Below are 27,766 nucleotides of genomic sequence, written 5' to 3'. Positions count from 1 at the left end.
AACTCTGCGAGTGTGTTCACAGTGACTGTCTCCCGATTCATTTTGTTGTTCTTTCGTTGTATCTTACATTTTAATTTTAATTAAGCCCCGAGATTTCACGTGCGAGGCCCACCGTATATGTATGTTGCGTGCCTTGTTAAGTGGACTGCGGATAAATTTTTACCTCCTGGGGCTCTTTAACATGCACCCCGATCTAGGTAAACGCCCATATTTGCATTTAACCTGTATTGAAATGACCTACTGAGGTAGCTAGTAAGGTGTCCCGCTGTTCAGCTCGAGGGTGCGGGATCCGTTACCGGCCACGGCACTTCGATACGGGCGAAATGCACGAAGACCCGTGTACTTAGATTTAGGTGCACGTCAGAGAACCGCAGGTGGTCAAAAATAATCTGCAGCCCCCGGCTACGGCGTGCCTTATAATCATGCCGTGATTATCGCGTGTAAAACGCCATAATGAACGAAAAATAAATTAACATCTATTGACACGTGACATGCCCTTGCCTGGAATTGCACCTGGGTCATGAGGCTTAGCAGCGCGACTCGATAACCGCCAAGCCTTCATGTTCGGCTATATATGGTGTCGCGTATATAAAAGTGCTTCACGTAACTAGAACCAGCGTCTACCACGGTGGTCTAGCGGTTACAGTGCTCAACTGCTGACTCGAAGGTTGCGGGATCGAATCCCGGCCGAGGCAGGCGCGTTTTCGATGGAGGCGAAAATGCTCGAGGCCCGTGTACTTAGATGTAGGTGCACGTTAAAGAACACCAGGTGGTCGAAATTTCCGGAACCCTCCTCTACAGCGTCCCTCATAATCGTATCGTGGTTTTGGGACGTTAAACCCCAACAATTATTGTTATACAAGCGCCAGCGATTTAAAGAAAAAGTGGTTAATCACAACTGAATGAAACCAATGATATGTGGTTTGCCGTCATGTGGCGATCGTTAGGGTATTTTTATAATGCGCTTTAATCAGTTAACTATGATCCACCGTGCAAAATTTTCAGCATGGTTGAGAGCGCTGCCGTACAGTAGCTCATGAGCGCAGTCACGTGGTTTTATTTCATATTTTGCGGACTTCGTTTAAACGCTGGGGAAAACCGCCACGCAGCACGTACCTTGCCTAAAAAAATTGGACCGGTCGTTTTTGAATGCCCTCTACAACGTAACGGAATGGACGTTGGCGTAAAGTGAATATTAAACAAAAATTGCATAATTGATCTTAGTTAACAAACTAATGAATCGCACTATAAAAATACCCTGACGAGTGCCACACGACGGCAAACCATATGTCCTTGGTTTCCTTCAGTAACGGTTAACCACTTCTTTTTCCTTTAAATCCTTGTTACTTGTTGCGTGAAACACCCTGCGCATAAAAAGCGAAAGGCCTGTGTGATTGTAATGGTGTTGCAGAACCAGCACGTTTCTACGCTAATGGCAGGCACTCAACTCACTGGCTCTAAGCGTGATAAGTACAAACACATGTTTATTCTGGGTTCTGATATTTTCTAAACAAAAAAAAATATCGGTTTCAATCCAAGGACATCAGTTTGCGTTCATGACCAAACGCTGACGAAAGCAATCGACTGCTTTGCTTTTCTGTCGACAGCAGCGCGTACTTGCCATTATCAATAAAATAATAATAAAAAACAATATGTGCGGAAGAGACGAACTAGCGTGATGGGACACATTTGCATACACCTCGAGCTGCAAATTAACGCGTATAGAGTATTCGCCAAAAAATGTGAACCGTGTATTCGCTGGTGGTGTATACACGACAGCTCACGCGATGTTGTGTGACGCGCCGCTCTTTTCAATGGTACCTATATGTCACGGCCGCTGTCTATGCAAACGGTGCAAAAAGGATACGACAGAGTACGAACGAAATAATGGCTCGTTGCTTGCGAAAATTCTCCCACCGCGCTTACGGTGTGGCTCATTTCAGAGAGATGGTTTACCTCTCCACTTCGACACATTACGCCTTGAACGCCATCAGCGGTGCTCTTCTTTATGTTCCAGTACTTCTGTGACGTAGGCGAATGTAGTTGCGCTATATGGCTAATGCCTTCGTTACTGCAAGCACTCGCGGCGCAAAACCAGCGACACCTAATTAGGTCAAGCGGAGCCGATCCATTAAGGGCCGGCCGACGTGGCGTGATGTGGGGAAAAGCGTGAGGCACGAAATAACCGGCGCTGAGAGCGAAGGAAGGGCTTCGCTGAGAAACAAAGCTAACAAATAAATATTTCGGACTAGTTCGTGCGGTTCGGTTAGGTGAGGTTAGCGTACCGCCTTTGCTTCCATCGTTGTGCTTTAGAGAAGGAGAGTAAGCTCTTTGTTTTAGCACAGAGAATTCGGCCGTTTTGACGTAGGCGCCTACATGTCATTCTGTATAGGGAAAGATTTAGATCAGAAATGCCCCAGTGTTTGAGGGGGGGGGGGGGGTGAGGAAATAAATAAATAAAATAAGAGTAAAAGAAAATAAACGCTTGTGGTACCCGCAGGTGAGATACTCGATGTAACGGTTATGGTCTAGGACAATCTTGAGTTTAACAAGGACGTTAATGTCTTGAAGAAGGCAAAGCCCTTGTGCAATGCACACCTGAACTTTTCCCCGTCGAGTAAGTTTGATGACAAAGCAAGTTTCAGTAAGTTTCTCACGAACTTTTATGACGAACGAAGTAGCCACTTAGGATAACAGGTTGCTGGGAGTCACTGCGACTCATCTTCCTATGAGCGCGTGGAGTGGCGTAGGCCTTCAATGAAAAAAAAAAACTGAAAGAAAAACCCGCGTCTAGGTACATCTACAACTACAGCGTCCATATTACAACGGCACCCCAAGATGGTCATATTCTCGTTTACAGTTCGATCTTCGCACGCCATGATAGTGCTGTTCGTGACAGGCTTGCGGGAGCTACCTGAAGTTCTCGTTGTGACTGCCACAATGCAGCCTTTTTAATTGATAGTTGGTATTTGTGCTGTCTGGTTCCCTTCTGTCCCTGTCTGCGCGCCTCAAATTCTTTAAGGCTGAATGCCTACCGCCATTTCTTAAAGTCAAAAGCCATAAGTGTCTCTCTGCGCGGTCCCTTGAGCGAAATACGGCTCGTGAATGAAGTCGTACGAAAACCCACGTGACCTACGTCGATCACTAGCGACACGATGCGGTGACGTCACCACGTGCCGTCATCACGAAGGAAGTGCTACAAAAACACACGTTCACGAAGGCGCGATGCGGTGACGTCACCATGTGCCGTCATCACGACGTCATCGGATGATGTCATATGATGACATAATCATGTGATGTCATAAGTTGACACTGTTGACATTGTCGCTTGGTCAAAGGTTGGCCGGTCGCGGAGGCAGTTCAACGCCAAGTGAGCTGAAGAAAACTTCAGCGACGTAGGGGGGGGGGGGGTAACAACGCAATTTACTGAAAACTTTCTCCTCCTCAACGCCAATATTTTGTAGCGTTAGCTGCACTGGCCTAGCGGAGCCAGTTTCGCGTGGCTCCTCAAGAGCCGTGCTGCGCATGCGCGAGGATCAGTGATATCACACAGCTGGCGCATCGGAGCCGGCCCCTCCCGCGCACTCCTCCGCTGCCGCCGGTCTGCGCTTTCCAGAGGAGTGACGTCGTAGCCGAGGTAGGCGTACTGGCGCCGGCGCGCGCGCAGCTATTCGCCTTCGCTGTGCAGTCGCCGTCTGACACTGCGCTGGAGCCGCTTGATAGCGCCTCTGACTGGCGTTTGCCAGTGTGGTTTAGCCATGGAGAAGGAGAGCGCAAATGCTGCTCAACGGCGCAGAAGAGCGGAGAAGCTTAACTCGTCGGATCCCGAAGTACAGTGAAACCTCGGTGATACGATCACAGCTCATATGAATTTCGGGGTGATACGAATTTTTGATACGAATAGAAAATACGAATTTTTCGTTGGTCCCGGCCAAGGCCCATCGGCCTGCAGTGTAATGGAGTACGGTTGTTGCGAACCGATTTTTACCCCGCGACGTTTGATACGAACGTACGCTACCGCCCATGTACGAAGAGGTGCTGTCCGCGCTGTCGCGGCAGACGCGCCAAGCACGTGCGAGCGCGGGAACGCAAGCGTGGGCATGCGCCCCGTACGACCAAATCGTCAGAATCACGGTGTAAGAAAAACACTTTTCTTACGGTCAGAATAAACCTTCAGAGATGCGTCACGGCCTCCGAGACTGTGTGCGCGAATTTTTGAGGCCCTTAGGTTACTCCGTGTGCCTTCGCGTTTAGATTACAGAGGACATTAGCGCCATGCTTTTTTTAACGCGTCGACGCGGACTGCTGTCGTTGTACTGTGTTTACACGTGCCTGCCTCGTGAATCAGACCTCCTATGAAAGGTGGACGAGGACCGAAAGAAGGCGAGCACGGACTTGGCGAAGGAGTCAGGCCTCACAACGTCAACATGCGCGACCGTTGAGGTCGCACTTGTGCGGGACGGCCGTACATCTCCCGAAAAACATCCGCAACACCTCCGCGATAACAAAATCATAACACAAGACCGTGGTTCTGTAATTCTGTGGCTTTGATCCATCGCGTCAAAGCGCTTATTTTGTTACTTTCGCTGCAGTACTCCGGTGTCATGCAAAAAAAGCATACTAAAATTTGGAAGGGACTACTGCTGTGGCGAGTCACAACGCACCTGGTTAATTATTTAAATGTGCGAGTACGGGCCGTATATTTACGAGTGCTGGTATGGTTGCCGACATCTAAAAACTTAACTGACAATTATTCAGGGTTCTTCCTGACGTTGCTGCGGCCCTGAAAAACAATAAATGAAAATCTACGCCAGATTTTTTTTTTGTCGCATGCTAATTTTCGATGCTTTCTGGTGATATGAATTCCGGATAATACGAATATTTTTGGTGGTCCCGTGAGATTCGTATCACCGAGCTTTCACTGTAGTTGCCTCGCAAAATAAATATACATGTGCCACATAATACGTATACCGTGTGTGTGTCATTGGAGCAGCAGTAAGCATGATAATCAAGCTAACCCTAGAGAATCAGGAAAGCTAAGAACAATCAGCTGAACCTCTGCTAACGCTACGTTATCCTGGCATAGCCGAGCTAAGCCACTGCAACATTTTTTTTCGAGGGGCTTGTTTTCTTTTTTCAGACACAATCCAAATGAATCCAACAGACAATAAGGCCAGCAAAAGCATCATCATCATCACTGTCATCATCATCAGCCTGACTACGCCCACTGCAGGGCAAAGGTCTCTCCCATGTTCCGCCAATAAACCCTATCCTGTGCTTGCTGCTGCAACGTTATACCCGCAAACTTCTTAATCTCATCTACCCACCTAACTTTCTGTCTCCCCATCGCGCGTTTGCCATCTCTTGGAATTCAGTCAGTTACTCTTAATAACCAGCGGTTATCTAGCCTGCGCGCTCAATGCCCTGCCCATGTCCATTTCTTCTTCTTGATTTCGACTAATATGTCCTCAACACCCGTTTGTTCCTTGGCCCACTCTGCTCTCTTCTTGTACCTTAGGACTACATCTATCATTTTTTTTCCACTGCTCGCTACGTCGTCCTCAAGTTAAGGGAAAGCATGCGGGCCAATAACTGTTGTCTTTAAAAATGTGGTGTAGTAATAATGACATAGATTGAAACAAATTGAAGTGGACGCAGAATAATCATTTCCGTTGGTGGAATCTGAACTCACAATTACCTCCTCCTCGAAGTAGTTTAACGCATGTAGCTCACACTGCGGTTCGTTTATCTTACAAGAGGCCTGGTCCCCAATTGTCTAAGTTAATGCATCGCAAAGTGCGAAGTAGGTTTTCGCCTTCAAGTGTTACAGAGAGTGTCACATGCTGCAGAACTGTTTTATCCATGTGCCTATCGTTTTTTAAACCGTTCTCAAATTGAACTCACCTCCTCAAGAGCTACGAAAATAGGTTTGAGCGCAAAAGGACGAGACACAAGAAGAGAAGACGACTACAGGAGCGCTCACTACCAACTGGTTTTAATCGAGAAAAAAAAAGATTAAGAAAATTCATCGAGGATTACGATACTGCCTAATGCGAATTCTGAGCGCAGCATCGTGTTCGGGAAAGGCGAATTCTGTTTTGAAGTTTTCGCTTTCCCCAAGATCCGCCATAAATCACAATTTTTGTGAAGTAGGACAGCACCCACTACGCCATTATTCGTCTTTCTGCGGATAAGCGAGGTACCTGCTTCACACCTGTGAGGTATTTCGCGCACTTTGCTGATGCTGCATGTGACTGATGACGATGGAGAATTATGGCTGAGCACTTTGCAGTGGGTGGGAAGCATTAAACCACACTCTCGTTGCGCAATTAGCATTGTGTGATGACTGGTTGTTATTTTACTCTTCTGCCCCGCTATATCACATAGGTTAACGCGATTCCTTGCCCGACATGACGCCTGTATACAGTGTTTTTGCAAATGAGTTGCAAGCACCAGCGTTGCTCTGTGGTAGAATACTCGAATGCCACGCAGAGGGCCCGGGTTCAAACCACATTCGATCCCGGGTATTTTTTTCTCATTTTATATTTTTATGTCTATCGGTTGCTTTTCCATGTATATCGGTTATGACGGCGACGGCGACGGCGACACCGCTCAACGCAGAAACGGGTGCCTAAGAGCTGCGCTCTCAGACATGAGAATATAAAGCTCAGTACACGACAGGAGCGCCTGCGCACGCATCAAGTGAGATAGATGACAAAGGCTTATCATAAATTGCGCTCAATCAAGTCAAACTCACTCACCCGCAAACACATCGACGCTTGGCTAACACAATCTGTGCCTTTCTTTTTCATGTAAAAAGCCTGCAAAAGCTCGCGCGCCACAGTGTCTCTGCTGCTCACATCGGTCCTCCTCCTCAATTCGGTCCCCCTTTCAGCAATATTTAATCAACAAGTAAGAATGCACTCAGAGCACAGTCAGTCGGCACATTGCGCCTAATTGCAGATACCCATCTAGGTAATCACAGATTAGACAAGACCTTTCACTCGAACCACTTATAATACTAGTCACGGCATCGCTATTTTATCACTGTTCAACAAACTCATCCACGCCAGTACGATGCCATATGTACGCAAAAATGTCGCTCATTGAACTTCACGCAGACTGTGTAGCAACTTTAGCTTAAGGTTCATGCACGATGATACTGACGCATTCAACTTAACCGCCCTTCCACGAGCTAGTCGTTTGTTGGAATGGCATTCCATATGGCCCTGCATCAGAGCGAGACTACGTAAAATATTTCTACAATCTTAAACGATATTTATCCACCAAAATCTGATGTTTTGCGTTTGGTACTTTCGTCAATTTCCATGCCTATAGTACTGCTACCCATATATCTCTTTTCTTTTTGTTTTTCTTTTTTCTTTTTTCTTTATTTGTCTACATATCTTTTCATTGCGGGAAGGCGAAGTTTTGTCAGTTGTTTTTATTTTCCGCAGCACTGTTGCAGTTGCGTGAGTTGCTTTAATATTTTTCGTTTACTTTCGTATACTATACCTTGCCTTTATAGTATATTTCGTTGTACTGATGAGTTCATTTGCATATTGTTGAGGTGTTATTTCATATTTATCTTTATGTATTTACTGCACTGCCCCCTTATGGAAGCCTCCACGCGGGCTCAGTAAGGTGCTGATAAATAAATAAATAAATAAATAAATAAATAAATAAATAAATAAATAAATAAATAAATAAATAAATAAATAAATAAATAAATAAACAAATAAATAAATAAATAAATAAATAAATAAATAAATAAATAAATCTTCACTTTCTTACATTGGCAATATCAGAGAACGAGCCCGTATTCAAAACTTTGCTGCGATAATTTCGGCAGTGTTGACAGGTGTCGGTGTTCATGTCCTGTTCAGGAATCGCGACTTGAGCGAGTTTGTTGCTTAGCTTGTTCGTAATGAAAGCCGCATAAGCGTGACTCAGAACAATAAATGCGTCTCTGATGACTGAAGAAACAAAAAAAAAATGTTCATTGGCCTCGCCCGTTCACTAATTCTGTTGCCTTGATGCAATGCACTGCTTGTAGAATCTTACGCCGTTGTTTACTTGCGCAACCAACCATAGTGCCTCTTTCTTTGCTTGCCTTGCAGGAATGAAGTGGCAATGTGTGCTGTCGTTCAGAATTCGCAAGAAATCGTACCTTACCGGCCCAGACGTAACAGCCTTCTGTTACAACACTAAAGGTAAGCGTCTAGCACTGGCGTATAGATGGCTTGCACTGACGTCACTGAAAGCGCCCTGTTGGAGAACCAGCATGGGTGGACGCGACGTTTCCGATGTCACAGTGATGTTTTCACAACATCACATGTAGGTTCTTTCATTATTCACGCACACAGACGTTACTGCCGAGTCGTTTTCACATAGACGCAACTTGTTTGTCATCAAAGCCGCCATCGTGGAGTCGCAGTTCCTTTGAGAAGCGGCGTCCATGACGTCACGCGCAAGTTATCTATACGGGGCGGAGGGGGGGGGGGGGGAGGAATGAGAGGGGTTTGATTTTTTCAATTTTGCATGTGTGTATATGCACGCACACATACAAACGCATGCCCTAACGTATATCTACTATGCTTGAATCCCCCCCCCCCCCTTAAAAAACAAAAGCAAAAAAAACACATTTTTGGCTACGTCCCTGGCTTCTAGCATTACGAACTGCGCAGTACTGTGTCACAGCACCTGCCTTACTTTCTCATACGCAAGTTTTGTTTGAATCCTGTTCGGCACAAATAAAAAGCAGTGTTAGCTGCGCCGTCATGGATACGGCCATGCTTAAGTGCGCAGATATACTCGATAAAACGGACTGAGGACGACCGCCGCCATAGCTAAATTAGCAAAGCATCGGACGCGTTATTCGAAGGTTGTAGGTTCGGTCCTTGCCGCCGGCAAGTTGCCTTCTGGTCCACGGCAATTTCTTCACATTTATGTCATAATTACTACAAATAACGCCCCCTATACTTTCCTTGCCCTGATTGTCTGCTGTTTCTCCTTAAGGTTGTGTCGGACATGGACACACATGGAAATATGGACACACAGGGGCGCTATCATCACCCTGTGTGTACATTCTTCCTGTCTTTTATTTGCGATATAAAGCAAGATGTGTTAGCACAAGCCCGCATCGCATTCCTCGACCGTTTCTTTGGCGTCTTGATTCGTGGCAGTTTGCCTAACTAAAAAAATGGCTGCGTATCTGCGTGCTTCGCTGCAAATGTCGTCGAAAGACGATAGAGGAGGCGCTGCGTGAGATGTGGACGCCATCTGGCAATACGCCGGAAAACCGGCGGCAGCACCATATTGTCGGCAGAGGGCTTTTTCGTGCCTAGCGTCGCATTTTCAGCGCTGCCTTAGAAACACTAGGGCTTTAGAATTATGGATATATGTATTTTCTTGTAAAGGAATACACCACCTAATACTTACATATTGATGGTGCACCTCAGATATGCGTAACATTTGCTTTTTGATCGACAATGATCACAAGTATGAACGGCGGCACTAGTTCAAGATGGCTGGGCGTTCAGGAAGTGCTTAAACTTTGGCCGGGTAGCTGAATCGGGTGACAGACAGACAAAGAGAAAGACAGACAAAGAGGCAGACCAAAATTTCTGCGTTTAAGTTCCCCAAGGAAGACTATCATCGTCTTTAAAAACCAGAGGGTTGTCACCAGTCGTACGCGCGCCTGAGTACGAGTGCCTGAGCCGGGATGCACGGCTTGCCGGCGTAATGTGCACTGTTCGCTCTGATTTGGAAGGTGGGTGTGTTTGCTGATAAAATACGGAACCTTCGAAGAAAATTGAACGTTGTTGGTTGCATCAAAGCGCGGAGTCTGTCTGTCTGCAATTTATGTTTGTCCTTCGCTCCATGAAGATGGTTCGCGCATACAGCGTACGTACACGCCTATCCTCTGGAATTACGGCTAGTAACGACACCGTTATGAAAACTGAGTCGAAGAAAAGCGCAGACGCAAAACGAACGCTGCTGGCTAAGCACAGCGAACCCACGAGCGGAAGTAGCGATGAAAAGTCAGCCCATGTATTAAAAGTCTGCCACACTACCAGGGAGTTTTAAGAAAAATGCTCGAGTGGAAGCTTTCGCAACTTCTTAGTAGAAAATGTGCGGACAGCATTTTGCCATACATTGCCTATAAAATGTAGCGTTTCCAGTGATGCCCGATTGGAGATTTTGTTCTACAAACGTCGATTCCAAGTTAATGAGAACATTAGAGATCACTATTCCCGATGAACGTAACGTATCCAAATGAGTATAGGTACGTGGTCTCTAATAAAATTGGCCAAAACATCGAGAATTCTTAAGGAAACCACAAACGCAGAGAGGCACGTTGAGTAGTGTCTGTCCGGAAGAATTCGCCACGTCAAACTCATAGGGCGCGTGAGTGAGGGAATCGATACATTTCCGTGGCTGCAGGCTAACGTTTTATCGCACCAATGGTAGGATGGCGGAAGCCGGGCTTCACTTTCGGGACATGATTTCCACTCCAAGCATTTATTTTTTAAACGTCCATGCTCATTTCCGTTAAAAGGGTGGCATCGATCCTCACGTCATTTGTCCCTCTCCCACAAAGCCCTTAAATGATTATTGGTCTTCTGGCTCGCAGAAGAAGCAGCAACGAAGGTGTATCATTAAAGAGGCAAAGCAATGTTAGTTGCGTAGTCATACGAAAGGGCGCTGGTCCGGGACTACGAAGACGATTAACCGAGCGCTGCCGTTTCCCCACCGGACACGTGTGGTGTTATATAGAGATAAGTACTTGTCGTAATGACAACTGATCGAGAGATGGAGCTAATTCGACCCGAGGGGGGCAGGAATACGAAGGTATAACATCGTTTCTAGTTCTATCCTTTTGACTTGTGGTCCCACCTCTTGACGGTCGGTGGGCCCATCAGCCGAATGGAGCGACGCACTGCGCATGCGCGCGTCCCCGCTGGCCAACGCTGGAGATCTTCCGCTGTCTCTTTATTTACCGCGCCCAACCAACGTAGCTTTGAGAGCGATCACAACGGAGTCGACGTCGCTGGGACATCACATTTCTCAACAGTACATCACATTTTTGCATTAGCATATAGTGCAGTCCTTGACTGCCTCGTCCTTGAGTGTTCGTCTTTACCTGCGCCAATTTTATTTTGTTATAACGCAAGACCGACTACTAGCCCTACATTCTGTCATACTGGAATAGACGAGAGCTCAACTTCTGAAGAAAATGGTCGAATTAACTCTCATGCTCCAATATTTGTCTTGTATGTCGCGGCGTCGATTTGTCTTACTCATTTGCCAAACAGTACAAACCCAAGACCTGCTAACAGATCTCGAGTTGTTCTTTCTTGGTGTCTTCTTTTTAGAAAAAAGCTCACCTTGCTGAAGTCGATTTCCGAGCCGTCGTTTAGAAGCGCCTTCTTTGATCAGATTGTAAAATAGCCTGTTCGCCGATTAGTCGCGATAGAGATCGCAATGTTACAAAAGTCAGTGAGCCAATGATGGGTGGCTTGTAGGCATGAAAATTGCCTGTTCATTCGATCTTTTGTTTTGAGATATTTATTGTTTGTTTTCATTGTGTTGGTCGTATGCTTTCCTGGCTTGTCACGGTGCGCCTTTTTTACAGTTTCCGCTTACGAAACTGACGAAATCTACTTGAACTGTATTTATGTGAATCTATATATCTTTTGAAATTGTAGGAATATCAACGTTTGAAGAACCGCTTTCACGGAGCGGTGGCTTTCATTCTACATCTATTGTTCTTACCTCAATTGTCAGCAAAATGAATGAAGGTATATTCCATCGCTAAAAAAAAAACAAGAAAAAACGTGAAATGTATAAAAGTTCATTCTGCATGCTTTCCCTCTAATACCTAGTACGGAGCAGTGGGAGGCACAACTCGCCAGCTCGGACCCGGGAGTGGAGCTAGCGCTCCTGGATCACGTCCGGCGGGCAGCTAAGGCCGGTGGAGCCCTGGACGTAGGGCCCCAGCCATTGAAGCTCCAAGATCCCCCTTTCCCTTTTCCTTTGAATAAAGTTTCACTCTCTCTCTCTATCTCTCTCTCTCTTTGCGGCAACATGTGCATTCGTGAAAGCACCAGATTGATTGATTGATTGATTGATTGATTGATTGATTGATTGAATAACTTTATTGGTGAAAGCACCAGAAATCCTCCATATTTATTGCTTTGTGCAATATTTTTTTTCCTTGTACGGGAAACGTGTTCACCAACTTCGCGTATTGAAGGAAACGCTTTTTACGAGAATGCTTGCACATTTTCTCGGGATACTTTAGTACGGCTCGAACAGGGCTCGTGAACCTGATGGGACAGCCCGGAGGATGCAATTGCGGGTCCCAGCGTGATCGCGTAACGCTGTACGCGTGCTTTCACGTATGCACTGACACCTCAAACGAATTCTCGAATTAGGTATTTTAACCGTCAAAACAGAACTTACACAACCCTACAAACCAAACTCACAAGAGAAGAGACAGTGTTGCTACGGATACACCAGACCAGCACCTTGCCTCACGACACCCATGCTGTGGCCCTTCACGTATCCTGTAAGCTGCACAAACACTTTACCGCCTGTCTGAAAACCAATGACTTCTACCACATTGTATGGGGGGCGGGGAGGTAACCTATCATTACCGCCCACGACGGGATCAAACTTCGAGTGCTGTGGGTACTAGCTGACGAGCTTAAGGCCTTGAGGGCCCACAACTGACGAACAGGACCAAGGTGTCGGCTCAGACTCGGGAGATCCTGGACATTGACCCTGTCGTCAGCTTTCTCACATAAAGTTGATTCCTACGTACCGTTAAACCGACACTAACATTTTTTTATGACACAGTGCCACCTGAAGTGTTTGCTGCACCTCGCATCATCGTTAATTCATGCATTTCCACATTGCGCTGAAAGCACAGATTTATCATGATGACGGCCGACATTTCGAGCGAATCGATAATCAAGTCGCTAGAACAGACGCCGTGCGGCTGCAGTATATCTCAAAGATGAACTGCGAATCAGGTGCACTTGTTTTCGAAACTCGCATTTCGGGGGCTGTACTCGCAGATGGCTCAATCACCACGGAGAAGAGAACGGCGCAGTTCAAAGACATTAGCACAGTGACAATATTACTACTATGACTTCTAGCGGGAAGGCTCGATGGTTGGTGCGTCGGTATCTGATTTTATGGCGTGGCACGCGTTGTCGGGATTATAAGGAGGCTTTATTGTTATACATGAAGTTGCTGTTAGGGTGCGAGTTTTCGGATGTGGAGACTGAGACGTCACAACGGTACTTTCTTCCCGCGTTGCTGCGGCGATGTGCTGTGTGATACCGTAGTTTTAAGCGATGATGGTATAGCTTTTCCCATCGACTTGCATTTTAAGTCGGTGCCTACACCCTAAGAAAGTGGACGCTCGGATTTGTGCGCACCTCGTATCCGGAGGTGTCAGAGATGACCAGTGGTACATAGCGGGGAAATTCAACCAAGAACACCCGGAACATCTGCCGTGTATAATGTTCGGACAGGGCTCTAATATTTTCTTCAAAAAATAAGGGAGACGGCGCGCGCAGTGGGAGGATATATCCCGCAATTAACATTTGACGTTCAAGAGAGAATCTACATCAATGGGAACACACTCAGTAGAGAATGACTCCTCTCTAACTACACGGCTTCTCTGTTATTATATCCCTAAAATGATGATATCTTCGGGCTAATTAGCTTCCCCTACACTAGCCTTAATTTCAAATCTGTGACATTCGCGCAATCGCCCCTCGGACATTCCTTAGCGCTCATCTTTTATGGCGCTCGCCTTAACGCTGATTGCTGAAAAATTTCGGCCTCTTGCGAGTCGCGGCCACCGGTATCCGAGGCCTTCCATTCCATATCGGTCATCGCCTATGCCTAAACAACCGATCTTCGTCCTCACCAACGCTATTAAATGCAGCGCCGAAAAAAAAAAGCTTTCGCCGGAAAGCGAAACAAACAAAAGAAAAAAAAAACAATCAGAGCCGCAGGTACAGCGGGGGAAAGGGAGAGGAGCGAAACCAGCGTCGGAGGGAAGCGGAACGAATGACACCACATGGAGAACACGTGGTACACAAAAGGTATAGCAATCCCAAAAAGGAGTGCGATAGAAAAGGATAGTCGAAAAAGGGAAAAGAAAAAATCTGGAGCGTTACGTATACAACGATGCATAAAGCAAATCACCCAAGCGCGTGATGCATTGCCTGCGGTTGGCCGGACGCACCTCTGGAAAGAGTGAAGAAGAAGGAGGGGGAGAGAGGGAGGGTCGGACAGTGATAGCGCGTGTGGAGAGGAGCACTTAGTGGAAGAAGGTAGCAGCAGCCTATTTAACGATTTTGTCTTCGTGTACGCGCTCGGGCTAGCGGTAGCTGGAAGGGGCGGTGACCATGTGTGTGCCGTCCACTACACGGATGGCGAGGGTGGTGCCATGAAACGGGACGGGACGGCACGGGACACTGGGTTACGCGGTGAGAAACCGACGCCGCGCCCCACCGGACACCGCGTGCCGCCGCACCGCTACGGACCACGTATATCGTTCTGCGATCTGTGAGCGTTTCGCTTGTCACATGCTATTTCGTCTCCTCTGCTCGTGGTGTGACTGATCGGAGAGGAAGTTTTTGGAAAACAGCACTGCAATAGTCATGCTGATGTCATGAATACCTGTGGTGAATTGATATGACGTCGCGAACAGTCATGGTATAATAGTCATGGTGAAAAGTGCGCGCGCCCAACTCGACGAGGTTCGTCGAGAGACGGTCTTCGCGCGCCACCCGGCGCTGTTTGCTCGGAGTTTGGAGAATCGCGTTGAGGTGAGCTGTGAAGGTTGGATGGTGCGCGACGCACAGCCTATCGCTGATGTTTCTCGAGGCAAGGTATTGTGAAAAAAAAAAGTTTGCGTTAACTCTACACTTTGCCGCAGAACACTGGAGTGTGGCGGTTCGTAAGCTATGCTTGAGTTGATGGTCCCAGCGCAAGCTTTAGACGAAAACACGTCAATAGGGAAAAAAACAAACAAACAAAAAACATGTAGACTAAACTAGCGATCGCCATGTCTACGTTTTCTATATTGCGATTACCTATGTTTATTAACTCTGCACTGCGACTGTTAACTCAAGTTCCAGAAACTGAGCAGCCCGTTTAGCTGTACTGGATTTCACGGTTTACACGTTTGCGTTTGTTGAACTTTTTTATTCGAATATGAATCCAGTGGCTGCATTGAAATTTTCTGACCTCTCTTATCATGCACTAAGAAAACATTCGTGCCATTGGAGTATAATACCATCGAAGCCACTTAAAATATCTCGTTGTGGAACAGCGCGAGAAAGGACGAAAAAAGATTTTCTGCCCTCATCTGTTGCGCAGTCTCTGCATGTTTCTTGACTTTTTTCCGTACATTCGCCTGTTCTCAGGAATAATGCTTCAGCTGATAGTCACCGCTTGTTTGTGTTATTTTCCCATCTTTAGTGTTTCGTTGTTTTATTATTATTTTTGCACTGTTCTGCAACGAACCAGTACCAACTGGTCCAGCTTACGACCCTTCTACAATATCTCATTAACTGATCCTCATAGAAATTTTATGTGTAACTCGGTAACAAAGCTTTACGCTTGAATGACACTGCGATGTAGTAAAATGATAAAAGTTTAAATTTACTCGTGTTTTGTCAAGCCTAGTTAACCTTAAAAATAGCAACATAACCTATTGGTATTACTGCTCATTTTAGTTATTTCATCCGAGATGTTACCCTCGGATGTTAAGGGCAGTCCTGCAAGATTTTAGAAATCGTAACACTCTAAAGCTACCTGTTATACGACTGGAAGGGGAATATGGAAGCTTGCAATGAAAAAAATCCCTTAACGGGGGTGGGTGCTCAAACACCCACCCCCTTTTTACATTTGTTTTATCTGTTATACGACTGTTCTTTGAAATTTCGTAGCTCGTACGTTAAACTATAAGTAAAAGCTATGCATTTACGGTCAGGAGGCGGAGACTCGTCGTGCAAAAAACGTAAGAAAAAAAAAATACGACATCAAGAACGAGGTTTTTGCAACGAAACTGGTTGTACGTTTCCGCGCATAAGATGTATGGATGACAGCCGCGGCAGACGCTGACGTGGCCAAACGTCGCACATCATGAAGAAATCTGTAACAGGGCGAAAATAAAACAGATTACGTTGCATTAGGTCGACTTATAATAAGACACATATTTTATACGTGTCAGGTAATGTCGCTGAGTTATCATTTTTTTCTGCAAGCTTTAACGGAAGTGCATTAAAATGTGTCAGAGTTTTAATATGAGCACGTACTATATGTTCGCCACATGTGCACAGTGACTTTTTGTTCGTATTTGCGCGCTGAAGTGTACTGAATATGAGAGTGACTGCAGTTTTTTTTTTCTATTCTTACTTACTCGCCGTGGTTACTAAACCGGTAGTGTATTGCGCTGCTAAGCTCGAAGACGCGGGTTCGATTCCCGGCCACGGTGGACGCATTGCAGTGAAGGTGAATGCCAACGCGTAGCAAGTGGTGTATATGCCATATTTAGTGTTTGCATTACCGTACAACTTGTGAACGGTAAGCTGTATGGAGGTGAACATTGCAGGAATTTAATGTAGTCACCTGTGGCACGATACGGAAGGGGTTTCCACGCTGGCGTATAACAAGTGAGCCGCCATGCTATTAATGATAGTAATTGTTGTGGCTTGACGTCCCCTAGCGTTTCACGTGCGCACGTGACCGGGGATAGGGGCTTTGCGCCCTGGCACTTTCTGCCAAGCGTCCCAAAACCACGATATGATAATGAGGGACGCCGCAGTGGAGGGCTCCGGAAATTTCGACCACCTGGGGTTCTTTAACGTGCACCTTAATATAAGCGCACGGGCGTCTAGCATTTTGCCTCCATCGAAATGCGGCCGCCGCGGCCGGGATTCGATCCCGCGACCTTCGGGTCAACAGTGTAGCACCATAACCACTAGACCACCGCGGCGGGTAAGCCGTCCCGCCATTGCCGTTGTACTATTGTCGTGACAGCCGTCGCCGCAGAGATGCTTGCGTCACAAACAAGTTTGTGCCACACACATGTTCGTGTCGGACACACTTTTTGTATCACATCGAGGTTTTATGCCTGACACGCGCTGTGTGTCACACACGCATGATGCATCCCACACACGTTTGTGTAACACGCGTTTTGTCACACACAGGTTTGTGTCGCACACATACATTCATGTCATACACGTGATCCACGCAATCGCTTGCCTTACAAAAACATTCATCCGTGTATTAAGCTGAGCAGAGCCACAACTGATGCTCAATAGCGATACATAAAGAATACTTCACACAGCATCCATTCTCGCAGCGCACGAGATCTGAATAATTGTTTCGTTTTTGTCAAGTTCTCATTTTCAACGCAATAGAAGGCGCCAGTAGGACTTGCCGCGTGTGATGGCATTTCGGGAGGACTTGTAACTCAACAGCATGTTTCTTTTTCTGTTTTTGCGGAACCGTATCATTCATCTAGTCTAGTTTGATAAATGTATAATATGACGTGCGAATAAAAAGATTATTTATTGTGATGTTCACTTAGAGTAATAATGACACAATAAGCTTAGCCTTAGTGGAGCGGCGATTACGTTTCCTTATCCTACCCGAGTTTTTATACGGTAATTATTACCTTTATGTTAGTGTTAGTAGTATTACCAGCTTAGTGCGTTTGTATGCGTTTAATGGAACACTACACTCATTATGCAACGTCGTGGCCAAGCGAATCTCCTAATGGGAAAAACGTGAGCACGAGCACTCGGGAACTTTGACCTTGCGTGTTTACTCGTCTCTGCGTGTCCTGTAATGAATGAGCCTTCCGCCGAAGGCGTCATTCATTTTCCTACAGACATTCTGATTGCACTAGATTAGACTTCTCAGATGTCAGCACGTGCAAGATTTCCGTCGCCGGGATACCAGCGTCAGCAATGCTATGCCACACTAATGACCGAAAGCTGATAAGGATCTGCCAAGATGATAGCGATCTCCAGGGTTGCGCAGCGTTCCGTTCAACTGCAGTTCCACAGACTCCCTTTCGTCTGCACAGCTCCGGATGACTACGAAGGGAAACAAAATGAACTGATAAAGTAATTGCGCGCGCATGCACAGCACATGACCCAATTAACGACTGCGGGTGGGTTTCCTAATCGTCCGTTACGGAGCTTGCTGGGAGCTGTCTTGCTTTTATTATTTACCTAGTTTTGTATGTAGATCGCGAGTGTCATTTATTCCACGGCGCCTGGCAAACGCCGCTAGGTCAGGGGCTCCGCCCTTTTCAACGAACCGAATCATTCGTTTAACAAGTGTTCGGCGATGACATTAGGCGCCTCACGCGTGACCTCGGTTGCTAGGAGATAGAGGGGAGGGGAGTACATTGTAGGACATACGGTTTCGACACACACATATATTCACACACACACACACACACACACACACACACACACACACACACACACACACACACACACACACACACACACACACACACACACACACACACACACACACACACACACACACACATATATATATATATATATATATATACACGCACACAAAAACACATACATGTAAACATACAAGCACACACGCGCGCGCGCGTAGCGTAGCACGTACGGTGTCGCGCTGGTAAGCTCGAGTGCGCGGGTTCGAATTTCGACCACGACGCCGGTCGGACCTCGCATACAAAACACCAGCGAACAGTCGTATCGTAGGCTGCTGATCGTACACTCTCCGGCCAAGCGGAGGCTTTGACCAGCTCTAAGTACACGGACAAAGCTGGGTTGCAGCTTTGGTCTCCATGTTGCCCCTTTGGTATGCTGGAGGCGCTGCTAAAGCCAGTCAAAATGCTGACACGCAGTTTATACTCCTTAGTTGTATAAATCCTGGCTTCATTTCACCAGAGTAACTTTTCTATGCTTCCCCACAGTACAGTACTGTACCGCGGTGAAGCCATTATAAAGGTACATGGAAGGAAAACGGGAGAGAGAGGAAAGGCGGGGATGGTGACCAGTTTAGCATAAACGGTATGCTATCCTACACTGGGTAAGGGGATGGGAGAAATTGAAAGAGTAAAAAAAGAGAGAGAGAGGGGGGGTGAGCGCACACGCAACGTCACAATGCGGTAGCCTTGTGCTGTATAGGACATCACTATCACTCTACAGCCGCTCGTGCAAGTATGTTGTCCTTAAAGATTTTAACAAGGTTATTGCTAACAATACAGCCTTGTGCGGTCCATCAGACATATTCAGGTTGCATTTCCGACAGAGCACCAAAAATAGTTCATGTTGCAGTCTTTGTGCAATCCAGTGAAAGCTTACAACATGACCGTATCTTTCACGAAGGATGGATCTCGCGACAGAACAGTGTTGTAGGCTTCTGCTGCGCAATTAATGAACAGGAAATGAAAAATAGCTTCCGTTCACGCGTGACTGACTGCAAATGATTTACGGTGTTGATGCGCCCGTGTTCTTATACATGCTATATAGACTATTACATTCTCTAGTCTATTGCTCTTCGTAAAGTTTAACGACTTATGATTAGCTTTGTATACACAGAATGATTTAATATGAGTGTGGTTATCTCACAGTAGTAGGTGTGTTGCTATGGTGTGATGCCATTGGGCACAAGATTGCTGGTTCGATCCTCGCCGCGGCGAGCCCATCTTTACGCCCTCGTTAACATACCAAGGCCCATGAGTGAAAATCACATCAAACGGCAGGTGATCAGCAGCTACATATGCAACTTGGCCCAACCAACACCAGAGAACATGATCCTTGTACCTTGGTCCACGGTTGCGTGCATGCACATGGCCACGGAAGCCCTGTTTTGCTACTTGAAAAGACAACCGGACTTCACGAGAGTTTGTGAGCTACCAGCGGGAGTTGGGTGTTCCGTGTGTTCACACTAACTGTTCATTTCTTCTTGTTTCTTACTCTTGTTCATTCCTCTCTATCCTATATATTATTCCCCCTTTCCCCCACCCCACGTGTGGGGTAGTCAACCAAGCCAGTGCTTGGTTAATCTTCCTCCCTTTCCCCTTCGTTTCTCCCTCTCGCTCTCATCAACGTATTTACGCAGAACTAAAATCGTTTTAAATGCTGTAGTCACTTTCGTTATCTCTTTCATTCAAGAAGTATCTGTGAAATAAGGAGCAGTTTAAGGACCTTGTAAGAAAAGGAGAAACAGATAGGCCCCTTTGTCTCTTTCCTCAGTGCAGGGTAGCAAACCAGACGTGACTCTCTGATAGGCTAGTAGGTAGCACATACTTCGCGCAGTGCCGCAAAGAACCACATGTACAGCTAAAGAGCGAAACTGGACACAACACTAAGAAACAACTCAGTGTTTATTGCACGTGATAACATGTGTGTACACAGCGATCAGGATGACAAAAATTTCTAAAGCACATCGTTAGAGAAATAAGTGCTTTGTTTGCCGAGTGTTTGCATAGATTTTGTAAACTCTTGACAGTTTCTTTGGTTGTTTCCGTTGATTTGAACATCCATTGTTCATCGTTCTCTAACACAAATACTCCTTGTCTCTCTATCTCACAGAAAGATAGCACCGGCGCCCCAAGAGGCAGTGCTCAGCCATGTCCTGACTCCGGGACGTCGGAGTCGAACCCGGTGCCTTCTTGCTGGGCTTCATCGTAGGCCATGGTTTGCCACAAGAGGCTGCTGCTGCTTCTCTCGCTGGGAGCGGCTCTGTTCCTCGTCGTAGTTCAGCTGGCTCCAGACCTGGGCTTGCCAGCTGTCCGGGCACCGCCTGTGTCCTCCGTGAACTCCCTGCTCGCCAAAGTCAGCACTAGCGACACACTGCGAGAACACAATGATGTCGAAGGTACGCTATAATGCGCCTTACGAACAGTACGGTGTATGTATTTCTTTTCCTGGCTTTTCGCCATGCATGTTCAATGCGCAAAAGGTTGGTTGGTTGGATCCTAGAGGAATGGCCCGACCCACCATGAGGGATCAGCAGAACGCCAGGCGACAAACCAGGCTAACCACTCCGGGAATTTCATTAAAGATTATTATCTCTCTCTCTCTCTCTGTCTCATTAATCGTACGGCAGTAGAATTTGTAAAAAGAAAAGAAAATGCTAAAATGATAATTTTTAGACAAGCGAAACTATTACTGGTGATTTTGGTTTCTTTATTGAACGTTAAATAGCTGTTGTCTAATCTGTAGCGAATTAAAAATATAAACAAAAAAATAAACGTTAGCATTTCAATGTTTTCGTCGCTGTCCACTTCATCTATTCCTACGAGTATTTTTTCAAATTATTTACCATTTCGTCGTATTAATAATTAGTGAACGTTCATAGCGAGCCTCTTGTCATTCTTGAAACTCTTCGTTTAAATATTTTCATATTGCTCCGAGGCCGAATTCACAAAGCTCCTTCGTAAGTACGTCTTTCTAATGGTCAACCGGCTTCGCTAATTGTAGGTCCCGCCTCAAGTATTTTTTTAATGAAAATTTGTAGCGTAAGACGTATTTTGTTAAAACGGACTCAGGTTTATTGCGGTAGCGGGCCTCCTAAGTGGCCAAACTTCCATTAGGACAAAACGTAATAACGAACTGCGAGTGCTTGTGTTTGTACAGAACAGACTGAAGCTATCCTTCTTGAAGCACACCAAGAAACCAAAACGACAGCAAAAAAGAATGCATACATTTTCTAGCGACAGATACAAGCGAAATACTCTCAACAACTGGATTACCACTTAGTCGCTTCGACGTTAGGGAAGATTGCAGTTGAACAGGGGAACGGTTTTCTTTGAAGCACAGCATTCGTGAGCCTTGTCGGCCAAGCCTCGCCTGTTCCGTGAAACGACGGTTTTTCTATGGTAGGGTAGTGCGAAGAAAATGGATAAGATGATGCCCGCAAGACGATGCGATTGTAAAACTGGATTTCGTGTTTATAGACATGCTTTTCACGTAAGAAAAAAGGCAAAGGGCTTGTTTAAGACGCTCAACAAGACCTGAATTGTGAAGAATCTCGCAACATTGATTCTTGTTCGTTCTAGTAGAACTCGTTGTTGGGCTAGTTGGTGCATTGCATCAAGGAATTATACTCAGCCGAAAACAGACGAACACAGGAAACGGTGAAGGAGACAGGAAAGCGGCTAGACTACCAACTCCTTTGTTGGTAGTCTAGCCGCTTTCTTGTCTCCTTCACCGTTTCCTGTGCTCGTCTGTTTTCGGCTGGGTATAATTCCTTCTTGTTCGTATTATAGGAATTGTAGTGAATCCTGCTTACATTAATCGTTTGTTATAGTTTGCAGCGATGCTGCTGCCGCGTTGTGCATTGCATGGATGCGAAATAACGATAGCAGTGTTCTTATGCAAACGACTTCAGATTTCTGTAGGAATTCAGTCATTGGCGTGGTCACGGTAACTTCCTGCGGTCGTTGTCGTCTTCCATTCTGTCTTGGAGAATCAACTTTAACGAAGTCGTTCAGTCTCACATTCCAGTGATCGTGAACAGTTCATCACCTTCGTTTCTCGGCTATCTCTACCTTCAAGGTCCAGCTATGATCGCTGAGAGTACGCGCAAAACACTGATCGAATTCGAATGCAGCACATATCTTAGTCACACATACGGTGCACTAAACATTATCTTCCTTAAAGAAATTCTTCCTGGATACATGTCTCATATCTTTGTGCACAGACTGGGAAAATAGGTAATATCGTGGTAAGATTTAAATTATTACAGAACTGAAAGTCGTGCTCGTTTGTCTTGACTGTTTTTCTAAGAACTTAAACTGCGCATAGTACGACGCATACGACAGTGGCGCAGATTCGAACAGTGCTGACTCTCAACTGAATACTTAATCTACAAAATGCAGAAACTAAAGTGAGTGCACATGTGTGCGAAAGAACTGTTCTTCGTGGATGCGTGCTGGCTTTAACGTTTGCGTATTATATTCACTTGACAGTAAGCGCTGTCCGTGTTCGCGGCTTTGTCACGTGTTCCGTTTCTCGAGCTTAAGTTAATATAAGATGTATACGCTGAAACGTGCTCTTAATAATGCTGTTGACAAAATATTTTACATTACCTGTGTTTCGCAGGGACGTTGTCTCCAGTGAGAAAAGCAATGGAACAAAATAATGCCGCCTTCCTCCAAGCATCGATCGCAAAAATTTCGACGACGAAGAAGGCTCTTTCGAGAATCACGCCTGCCGGTGTCCTCAGACCAGGAGTCGTAACCTCCACGTCCATCTCCGTGGTGCGGGCGCCCGTCGCGTTTCGTCATTTCGTCATCCACCAGAAGGCCTCCGTCACTAGGCCTGCCATGAACCGCTTCAAGCCGCTTCGGCTGTCTGGAATGCTGAAGGTGTTCAACAGAAACCTGGATCATTACCCGGTCGTACCGACAGACAAGGTCCACAGGGTCCTCGTCGTCACTTACTTCCGGGCAGGTTCCACGTTCGTCGGCGACCTGCTGTCCGCAACGCCGGCCACCTTTTACCACTTCGAGCCTCTGCACATGTTCAGCAACGATGCCAGGCTCAACGGAAGTGCAGCCAGCAACGCTTCCGGCTTGATCGGGCACCTGCTTCGCTGCGACTTCCAACGCGTGCAGCACTACGTCCGCTGGGCTTACGAGAGGAAGTTCCTCTTCAAGCGCAACCACTTCCTCTGGGCCCTGTGCGCAGGCCAGTATCCGGTCTGCTTCAAGCCAGATTTCGTGTCCAAGGTGTGCGCGCGTGCGCCCGCGCAAGTTATGAAGGTCACGCGGCTGCACATGTCTCAGGTTCGAGACTGGTTGCAGAGTAACCCGGACCTAGCCAAGACTATGAAGGTTCTACACCTGGTGCGTGACCCGCGGGGCATTCTGGCTTCGAGGAGACTCTTGGAGTGGTGCAACGAGTCCAAGAGCTGCGCCCACCAGGACACTCTGTGCTCGGAGCTTCGCGCCGACCTCGACACGTTCGAGGACCTGCAGAGGATGTTTCCGAACAGCACGTACAGAGTTCGATACGAGGACGTGTCTCTGGATCCCAAGAAAGAAGCGCTGAAAATGTTCGAAGCTCTCGGACTCAACTACACAGTGTACGTGTCCAATTTCCTGAAAACGCACACCAAGGCGCGAAAGGCGGACGCCCTGGACCCGTATTCAACGAAAAGGAATTCGTCTACCGTCGCGTTTCAGTGGAGGACTAAGCTTAAGTTCGAGGACATCGCGGAGATTCAGCGATCCTGCTCAGACGTGCTCCTTCGGTTAGGTTACAAAACCATCATTGATGAAAATGACTTGTTGGACGAAGTGCCCATAGCTCCTGTGCCGCACTTGATAGCAGCTGGTGTCCGTACGACGTTGAGGGTGTCCGCAGGCACTGGAAGCTAGAAACTTGTGAACGCGTATTCCTTGTCGCGTCAGGTGTTCTAGGCTTCCTTACTACAGGTACGGCAAGAAATGATTTTCTGTGGCCCGTGTCTTGCTAAAAGGGACGATAGTGTGATTATAGGCGAATGGGAGCAAGACAAAACTTCATGGGAAGGCGGAGGTATGAAGTGACGAAAAATTATCGAACTGCAAATGTCGCTGGAGCTGGCGTTTTCACAACGGACTTCTCATCGTCAAGGCAGGAACTCATAAGTCTGACATCTATGTCGTTGCCAGCCGAAAGACATTGTGAATAATGACATTGCACTCTGTGAGTGCACTGTGCTTGACAGTCAGAATGAACTGCCAAAGAGATCACTGTATATGACATGAAAAAGCGAGCACTTTGTAGGGCGAGTGTGAACCACACTTAGAGGACACGAGTGTGAAGTTGGGCGTGTTGGTAATGCATAACTGATCACGTAGCGCAAAATTTGACACTTGACAAGAGAAGGGACGAAGACGAGCGCTTATTTCCAACAAGGTTTATTTTGGGGGAGCGCACACATATATACTCTCGAAATGCGAAAAACAAACAAATCATTCAAGAAGCCCACATCTGCGATGCGCGAAAATTTTACATTAACAGGAAACAGAATTCTATTTGACAAAGCCCAAGAGAGGGACTGCTGACGCAGTTCAGACCAAATCTACAAATCCTCTGTGCCTCGATAATTTTCCTTGTCGTTTTATTTCTGTTTTTTCTAACGATAACGGCGTCATGCAAAAGCGGTTTGCAGCCACACGTGCTGCAGTGCAATGCCAAGAAACCATCGCGACATTCTCGACGTTACAAGCCTGTTCCCGGAGCCGGTCAATAATACAGCGGCCAGTTTGTCCTATGTACTGCTTGCCGCATGAAAGAGGTATCTGAGTGATTGCATTTGCTGTACACGTGACCAACGGAATTTTTGCCGTTTTCAGCAACCTCGTTTTGCATTCGAAACATCTTTAGCGCACAAGTACGACAGCTTTTTCGGGGCAGAAAAAGCCACCTTCACATTGGCCTGCTCCCCAACCTTTTTCAAGTTGTGGGAGACTCCATGTAAATACGGGACTACAGCAAGCCTCTGAGGCCTTACTGGCTCAACATGTGGGAGGGCATCTGGAAGTAAGCGCTCGTCTTCGTCCCTTCTCTTGTCCAGTGTCAACTTTTGCGCTACGTGATCAGTTATTCAAAGGAGACGCCTAGAAATTCTGTTGCGTGTGTGTTGCAAGTTCGTGTTCATAATTTGTTCGACAGCGCGGTAACGCGTGCTATTGTTGCCATGAGTGCACCTACGTCAGCGTTGATGTGCGTGTTTGAAGCTCGACATCTGTTTTAGCTGCCTCACGTTTATGTTTGATGTTGTGACTGTCGATTACATTGTATAAACATTGCAGACGATCATTTTCAGGATTATAGCTTGTAAGCCTACTGGCAGTTTGATCATGTACACTTTGTATCCTTCGAGTAAACGCCAAGGTAAATGTTTGAGTCATTTTATTAGCTGCGCAGACAAAGAGGAATGGCCCTCGCAATCATACTTAGGCATTTGGTTAATGAGATAGAAAAGTGTTGGATGTTCGCAGCTCTGTTTTCCTGTCGTAGTTCCAAATATTCATAAGTCTTAAAGGGGTACTGACACCTGTTTTCGAAGGCAAGTTTACTCTGCCATACAGATCTCCTGTATACAGAGACGACTCTGAGCAAGTGTGAAGCTCAGCAAATGCTGATAAGATATTTTATTTTGATATTAAAGTCAATTTTTTCATGGCGAACCCACCGACATCGACACTAGCTTGACGTCAGGCTACAGTACTAATTCTGGTGACTTCACGCAGCAGTCTGGCTAGTTCTGATGACGTCAGGTACCAAAACTTTCAAGATGGCCGCTTGTACGTCACCAACGGAGCCACGGTACGGAGCGTCCGTGGAAACGTCATTATGTATTGCGCGAGCACGTGACGAGAAACTCATACCGTGTTGTGACGTCAGGGTACAGTAGGAACCGAAACTAGCTTTTTAAAACTCACTGTAATTACTTTTTCAGGGTGCACTCGCGCTCAGCACGATCTTTTCTAGGCTCTTGAGGGCTTCGGCTTTCATTTGACGCAAAAAATTGACAACTGAAAATGTTCGTGTCAGTACCCCTTTAAGCGGATATATTCATTGGAAAAAAACTGAAGAACCTGTTGTAAAAAATACGGAGATGTAAGATCTGGCCGTTTGCCAAAAAAACGTTCAAGCTTTTCTGGCTATCGAAATGAAGTTGCACCTGACGTTCTCAATGTTTAACAGTAAATCTGAGCAGAATACTGCTTATTGTTAAAACGAGTGTTATGTGACTCGTCTACTGCTGATTCTGCGTGAGCCTATGATATATATTATGATGTTACGCTTACGTATAACTCAACATGATAACTTCATATCCTGGAAGGCTTTTTTTTTGACAGCTCGCTTCAGTCGCGACCACATTTTGCAAGCTTGCGTTTTCAATATTGGAACATCCCTTCACCTAACCTCTGTGCGCTGTGCCTGTTTTTACGTTTGTGAAAATTTGATTCTAACCGCGTTGACGTGCACATATGTAACACACTGTATCTTTAATGCTCTGTTTTCTCTTCGCAGTGTTAACAATTCCAGCACATTTGCACCACAGTTAAATTAATATACCAGAGGAATAAGCACCCATTACAATGAAATTACATTGACTGCCGCTAAGAGCTACGGCAATAAAAAATATGGAATAACTGTTTAATTTCATTGGTTTGAAGATAAGGCTTATTACTAGAACAAAACAAGTACGTTATCCTCATAATCAACAAGTGCTTTAGTGTGAACAGGTAGCGGCTTGAAAAACAACAATAAGCAAGTCCACTTATTGCACGCGGCAACATATCTCAGCCTAACTGCTGTGGTCCTATAACTTTTGTCAGCAGTTGTACTTCAACAGGTACACTTTGAACACATTTAGGCATTCTATTTCACGAGGAGGAGAAAAGATGGTATACGAATAGAACTTGGCGTAGGCAGCTTTCGACTTGCGAAGAGGTCGCGTAGTTCGGGCGACAGGAGGTACCCGTACATATGAGCAGCGTGTGTATTTCTTCAGGTACTGACGTCGTAATGCTTAAGAAGTTAACCAGTAAAGCGAAAATGGTCAAAAGTACTCTCTTGAGAAGGAGCAAGAATAGAGAGGAAGAAAGCTTCTAGGTATCTCGTGAAACTGAAGTGTAGTGAAGGCCCCTGAGTGTGAGGTAATTTAGAGTGCATTGCATGACAAGAATGGAACAGGGATGTATGCAGAACGTAGTGCG

At 46.2% G+C, this 27,766-nt stretch overlaps 1 protein-coding gene across 1 annotated transcript in view; it reads left to right on the top strand.

The window, feature by feature from the left end:
• Positions 1-27,760, top strand: part of LOC119372153 (carbohydrate sulfotransferase 1-like) — a 116,460-nt gene extending 88,700 nt beyond the window's left edge. Inside the window, exons 2-4 of the mRNA XM_037642613.2 lie at positions 8,121-8,213; positions 20,634-20,919; positions 23,148-27,760. Of these exons, the coding sequence (XP_037498541.1) occupies positions 20,736-20,919; positions 23,148-24,427 (1,464 nt within the window). The 5' untranslated portion in view covers positions 8,121-8,213; positions 20,634-20,735 and the 3' untranslated portion in view covers positions 24,428-27,760. The remainder of the gene's footprint in view (positions 1-8,120; positions 8,214-20,633; positions 20,920-23,147) is intronic.
• Positions 27,761-27,766: the final 6 nt, after the last annotated feature.

This window comes from Rhipicephalus sanguineus, chromosome 10 (assembly GCF_013339695.2).
Source record: "Rhipicephalus sanguineus isolate Rsan-2018 chromosome 10, BIME_Rsan_1.4, whole genome shotgun sequence".
Lineage (NCBI taxonomy): Eukaryota > Metazoa > Arthropoda > Arachnida > Ixodida > Ixodidae > Rhipicephalus > Rhipicephalus sanguineus.
The sequence above is the reverse complement of the archived record's forward strand: the minus strand, read 5'-3'. Positions and strand labels throughout refer to the sequence as shown.